This window comes from Rhodnius prolixus, unplaced genomic scaffold (genome assembly GCF_049639745.1).
Source record: "Rhodnius prolixus isolate KJV_2025 unplaced genomic scaffold, Rpr scaffold_6, whole genome shotgun sequence".
Taxonomy (NCBI): domain Eukaryota; kingdom Metazoa; phylum Arthropoda; class Insecta; order Hemiptera; family Reduviidae; genus Rhodnius; species Rhodnius prolixus.
The window spans coordinates 31919820-31926490 of NW_027411634.1; the positions used below are offsets into that span (position 1 = coordinate 31919820).

The following is a 6671-nucleotide window of genomic DNA, read 5'->3' on the forward strand; positions in this document are numbered from 1 at the left end:
AAATTTTCAATATGGAGAATAACAGAATGTAAAACAAAAAAAGGTGAGTAAAATAACAAGAGATAAAAATACTTTTTATCTTTTTCAAATAAAACAAAATAACCTTTCCGAAAGATAGCAACTTATTTTTCTTTTATTTACTTATTTGTTTTTTTATCTACCGTTCGACCAATTGAGAATAATCAAATAAGTAGAGTCCGCCATTTTGAAAAAGTAATGAAGTTGTCGTTGAATAAATTTAAATTAGTTATCATCCATCTTCTCTATCTTCACGTAGCTTAGTATTTCAATAAAAAATTATCAATATTTTAAAATAAATTTCAAACTACCCTCTCGTATTTAATCATTAATTGGCTATGGAAATTACTTTGGCTAAATCAGAATGGATTATTTGTTGTTTTTTTTTATAAATAATAGGAGGCTTCAAAATGCTAAAACTGTTTCATTTTATCCTGTAACATAGAACAAGGTTAAGTTAAGTGTAACCTTTCCTAAGTCACGTGGAATATTCTAGTGTCGTCTCAGTCAATGGTTTAGATGGTCTGGAACAGTAAAGGATGAAACCTGGTCAATGAGAGGTTAAGGATGTGCGGAAAGGCGAGGGTGAAACTTCTTGTATCGGGCGTAGATTAGGATCTTGAATAAAAGGTAATTGTAGATCGTGGAGAATGGTTCTGATAAGAGTATGGAACATCGGGTTATACGGCGTAGAATTCGTGTCTGTAGTGTTTGGATTCAGTATTTGTCGGATTGCTTGGCTGAACTGCACAGTTCTAGTCCCTAAGACCAAATGGATTTCTGTTACGTGAAATTAATGATATATTAAATTTAGTCTAATTTATAAATTTTATTACATATTTAGTGTATAAAAGGATAGAAATAAATAAAATGAAAAATGTTAATGTCAGTATGCATAGCCATTGTTATAAAGTAAGACCTTGATTTTGTAAGTTTTAATAAGTTTGTGAGTTATAAGATCATAACTTTCTTTTATATACCATCACTTTGTCCCGGTTCTTTTATTTTTTATTTTATTATTTTTTTTTAACCTTTTCAAAGGAATAAATTATTTTTTATTTTGTGCTAACATGGGGGAGACATATTTTTAATTAACTTTCGACCTAAAAACTAAAATGGGTTTACTTTCCTTTTAAACTGTGGTAGCCCTAGCAACAAGGAAGCAATCTCTAGATTATATTTTCTTTTAGTTCATTACAAAACATTTTTTAAATTATTTTTCTAACATAATCACAAACTGATTGTAAATATTTTTACAACCTTCTACTATTTAAAAGAGGATTTTATTATCATCATTATTATTATTATTGTGATCATGTTAAACTTTACACCCGGAATTTCAGCTACATTATTCTTATTTCTAACCTACCTTTCAGACTGTTCTAAAATATATTTTTCACTGCAAAAAAGAAGTCACAATCAAAGCTTCGTTTACGTTACTCCTTCATCATAAACGAAGCCCTGTTCTCTAACATTGTACTCATTGCAATAAACTAAAAGAATTCAGCTACAGCGGATTTTTTTTGAACTAGAAAAAATGAAAATGGCGTTGCCTGACAATGAATTTTATAATGAACTTTTCTAATGCATTGTAAGATGTAGAAGTATAATCGTTGTAGTTGATAATTTATTTAAAATAAGTATTTAATTTGGTATACTTTTCCGTTAGCCGGGCGCAAATGTCGCCAATTGTGAACCAAACGCGAGCCAAGTCAACGGAAAAAAGTCGAAAACGTTCAACTATAAACAAATATTAATTAATATTAAGCAAAACAAGTTCAACTATAAACAAATATTAATTAATATTAAGCAAAACAAGTTCAACTATAAACAAATATTAATTAATAGTAAGCAAAACAAGTTCAACTATAAACAAATATTAATTAATATTAAGCAAAACAAGTTCAACTATAAACAAATATTAATTAATATTAAGCAAAACAAGTTCAACTATAAACAAATATTAATTAATAGTAAGCAAAACAAGTTCAACTATAAACAAATATTAATTAATATTAAGCAAAACAAGTTCAACTATAAACAAATATTAATTAATATTAAGCAAAACAAGTTCAACTATAAACAAATATTAATTAATAGTAAGCAAAACAAGTTCAACTATAAACAAATATTAAGCAAAACAAGTTCAACTATAAACAAATATTAATGAATTGTAAAGAAAACAGTTTTACCCAATACTGTTTTTCGCTTGCGCCCGGCTAACGGAAAAGTACCTTTAATTTTTATAAAATATTTAAGATTCTTACTTTTAAGTTTGTGGTATAAATACATTTATATTATAAATCTCCTTAACAAAAACTTACAGTTTAAAATGTTAAGTATCAACCCTTATACAACTGTCCTACCGGACAGTTTTAATAATTGGTTAGACAATAATGGAACCATTAGGTGATGGCGGTCGAATTCCCTAGACTCCCTAAGAGAAATAATAGTTCCATTGTTCTTTAGGGCTGTTTTCCTAAGTGGTGTATTCAATTTTAGTTACAGTACAGATAAATAGAACTATACTCCCCTAAATGATATCATATTTAACTATTTTTTGAGAAGAATTGCTGCTAGTGAGTTAAATCTTGGTATATTTTTTATTTATTTATTTTTTTACAGGTAGTGCAAGAATTTGTGGCAGACTGAGATAAATCGATGATATCCAGGCGGATCACGTAAAAAAAAGAAGAAGTCTGAATCTGTGGACATTTCTTGGCAGTGCCAATTGGGATCAGATTATTGATGGAGTCGCAAGTCCATTTTAGATTGCAGGAGAAAGTAAAACCAACCTTTCATCTTATAGCGGATAGTTTAGGCTGTGAGAAGATTTAGGTTTAAAATCTGTCTGTGGTCGTAATGGCCAGAAGGAGCTTAAGACTGTTTCTGCTTAAGATTGTTACTCTATTAGTTCAGACAGCTGAGAATCTAGGGTAGTAAATACGAGACAGAATTTATTTTGTACTTAAGCTGTGCTTGTGTAGCTGATGTTGCTTTTCTTAGAGATAGCTAGTAGAACTTAGGAGTGCTTTTGAAAAGTCCTCATCACCAATGTGGCCATCTAGTATAAATAGTAAAGAAATGCCTATCACTTCAAAAGGACTTTCAAGTCCAATTCCCGTTAGTTGTTGTGAACTTTACTATAAATTAAAATAAAAAAAACCCAAGGACATGAAATAGAATGCAGCACCGTAAAACTCCTTTTCGGGCTAAAAATGGCGCCCATATAGCCTTCTAATACTAAGGCAAATACCATAAAAATGTTGTTTACAATCAAATAACTAATGACCTAAAATCTGCTTTCCCCCCTCCATTTGCATTACGCTTAAAAGCATTTCTTCGACCAAATAATCCTTAGCCCGTTACGAGGAATAAATCAAATGTACTAGTGAAATAAATGATCAGTAAGAACGCAATCTATCGCTTTAATAAATGTAGTTAAATTCGTAAATAGTTTCAATAGATAGTTGTCCGCCATTTAGTAGATATGGTATTGAATAAGTTGACCAGTGCATTGTTTAGTAAATATAAACCATTTAATCAAACATTTGTAATTAGTCGATATTTAGGTAAATTTCCATTTAAAAATTCTAAATTAAGTAGAAAATGGTATTATATCAGCGTCATCATATTACTGATTGAATTAGGCATGTTTCCATTGTTTTGCTATTTCTATAGTGATTATGAGAAGATAAATTTACTAAAATATCTGTACGGGATGTTACATTTTATGGAAATAATAAATAATATTTTGAATTTATATTCGTTAAACAATAATCAGAATATTTGGAATAATTATGATCATTTGCATTATCAATATATTTTGCAGAATAATATTGCTTTTAATAAAATAAATAAATCGGATTTATTATTCTTTATTGGTATAATTGTAACATTATTAGGGTTTATTGTAATGATGTGTACATTTCCGCACAATTATTTCCTAATAATATTATCAATAATATTGTTGTATTTCCTGTTATGTTCTCTTGCTATCGCTAATCAATTTTGTAAATATATAGAAATGTTAAATACAATATTAGTAATTACAAACAAGCAATTGATTGAATTAAACATCAATATAAATGGTAGGTCTGAGATTTTACAATTAGTAAATATTCATTCTAACATCATTGAACTGGCTGGTAGAATTAATGATGTCTATTCAAAACAAAATCTATTGATTTGCATGATATCTTTTACTAGATTTACTACATCATTATATAATTTGATTCTTAAAGCAGTGGTATGTCCAATAATCTCTAAAGAGATCTTTATAGTTGCTGAATTCACCGCTGTTAGTGTTATTCATTCTGTTTTGAAAATAATTATGCTAACAACTGTTTGCGAAGCGTTCAGGCACAATGTAAGTACCTAAAGTTTATTGTTTAGTTTGAGTTAATTTTATTTAAAATTAAATTACTTTATTATTTTTTTTGCTACAGAGTAATCACTTCAACAAACAATTGTTTTTAATAATCAATAAAAACATACACTTATTTACACAGGTAACTAAACTATTTATGGTATAAATTTTGTTTACATCAAACGAAAATATACGTTTTATGGTTTTCTGATTTCCATAAAATATGTTTTTAAAACATTTTTTATTTATAGTTTCAATCTCCTGCGTGATTTCAGGATGAAGTTTTACTCTACTGTTTCAAAGAGGAAATTTGCCATTTTATTGCCGGAAGTATGTTCAACATTGGCTATCCATTTTTAATATCTGTACGTAAAATAGTTTGAAATTTGAATATTTATTTTGTTTAGTATTATTGTTTTTGTTTCAAAACTGGTTTGTGCTTTCAGTATTTTGGCACGGCTGTCACGTTTTTAGTGATATTAATCCAGTATATACAATGTTGACTCTATAACCTAGGGGTTTGTATCTAAGATAGTACCAAGTTTCTAAAAGTCATTTCTTAAATTACATTTAATTAATAATAAATGGATAATTCTAGGCAGATTTATTTTTTGAATAATCCCATACAGTGTTCAATTCATATAAAACATCATTTCTGACACGGTTAACTACATTTTATTTTGTTACATCTGTAATAAACAACAAAATAGCAAATTTCTGATTTAAATTTGCCATCCACCTGTCTTCTTACATCATACACCTATCCCACCAGCCGACCATTGGAATGTACCTAGACAAGAGACTTACCTGGAACCCCCATACGAGACTTAAACGTACCGAACTAAACAAACGATACAAACTTCTAGCCAGACTACTTGACAAACGCTAAAAACTCTCACTACAGAACAAACGACGACTCTATACAGCTCTTCTCACCACCAATATGGACTTACGGACTCGAACTCCGCCGCATAGTAGACGCTCCATTCTATGTTAGCAACCACACAATACATACAGATCTCCAAATTCCACTCATCTCCGAACTTGCCAAAATTCGATACAAAAATTTTCACCAAAAACTCTCACTTCATCCCAACCCTCTAGCTGTAAACTTATCTTCAACTACGCTACCCTCTAATCCTCGAAGACGGCTGTGGCGCCGTTGGCCCCGTGACCAACTGGGTGACTAATGGCGGCCATCACTGGATGACCGTCATTCACTTCTGCCACGCTATTCACATACACTTATCGCATTTACCTATTGTACCCTGTGGGTACAGGTGTAAATTACATTAAAAGGATAAATAAAAAAATAATAATAAAAATCTGCCATCATCTGAGGTCTTTGGTGCGCGGAGCTTATTTTCAGTACACTGTCGGCTTCCAGACTAAGTTCTTTCATTATAGAAAACACTGTCCATCTCCGGATAGTGAAGTGTAAAAAGTTCCTAAGACCAGTATGCTAAACATTGAGCGAATCTCCTCTTCCCTTCTGATATTAATCCTAAGTAAAGTAAAGTAATCGCCTATTTTTTCAGGCGGGGCTTAACGTCCAACTACCAATTAGGTGTCGTGGACGGAGGCGACTAGCTAACATACTTTACTGTAAATTTCTTTTATTAACCATTAAATAAAATCCAAGGCCTAGAGACCGGGAATCGAACCCAGTACCACAATACATATTAGCTTCGCAGGTCTCGCCTCTAACCGCTCGGCTACCGTGGCGCCTTGATATTATTAGTATTTATGTTTATTCTTGCAACATTATCAGAGCTTGTTGTTTATAAAAATAATTTGCAGGTAGCAAATATGGAGTAGAGGAATGAAAAAAAAAAATCAATCGGCATTAAATTTTTGTGATATTTTAAACACAAAGTCTCGTTTAAAGTATTCTTGCAATGTGACCTTTATTTAGTTTTGGATTTAGTGCCTTCTCCTCTAACTGGTGTACATGAGACTTCACCCCCCACCCACTCAAGATGAGAAAGGAACTCACCCAGTTTTCTCATTGGACAGGTGGGAGCCAATAGAATGGGGATAAACATTCCCTGGAGCCAACTTAACCTTTCCTCCATTGTCCTGCTAAGTAGTTGGAAGATAGCTAGCCCAAGAGGATTCTATGTGGGGTATATTCCTCTCCAACACTCTAAAAGCCGTACGTTTGTTCTTCGAATCTCCTGATATATTCAAAGTAGTCTCCAGTTGGCTCTTATAACACGTAAGTAGGTACTCCCTTTTCAAGATACTTTTTTTCCGTCATATTAATTAAAATAATTCTTAATTT

The 6671-nt window shown here is 31.1% G+C and overlaps 2 protein-coding genes across 13 annotated transcripts in view; one reads left to right on the top strand and one right to left on the bottom strand.

Annotated features, from left to right (window-relative positions):
- Positions 1 to 5112, top strand: part of LOC141460257 (uncharacterized) — a 34741-nt gene extending 29629 nt beyond the window's left edge. For 6 of the 11 annotated variants that reach the window (XM_074140088.1, XM_074140087.1, XM_074140084.1 and 3 more), the window contains 4 exons: positions 2644 to 4387; positions 4467 to 4529; positions 4663 to 4752; positions 4834 to 5112. In XM_074140088.1, the coding sequence (XP_073996189.1) occupies positions 3509 to 4387; positions 4467 to 4529; positions 4663 to 4752; positions 4834 to 4890 (1089 nt within the window). In that variant the 5' untranslated portion in view covers positions 2644 to 3508 and the 3' untranslated portion in view covers positions 4891 to 5112. Of the gene's footprint in view, positions 1 to 320; positions 649 to 2643; positions 4388 to 4466; positions 4530 to 4662; positions 4753 to 4833 lie in introns of those variants that run through there. The other 5 variants (XM_074140092.1, XM_074140094.1, XM_074140093.1 and 2 more) reach the window with 3 other exon arrangements.
- The window catches only part of LOC141460267 (U8-agatoxin-Ao1a-like), a 69651-nt gene that overhangs the window by 21969 nt on the left and 41011 nt on the right, over positions 1 to 6671 (bottom strand). The gene's annotated exons all lie outside the window — the stretch shown is intronic.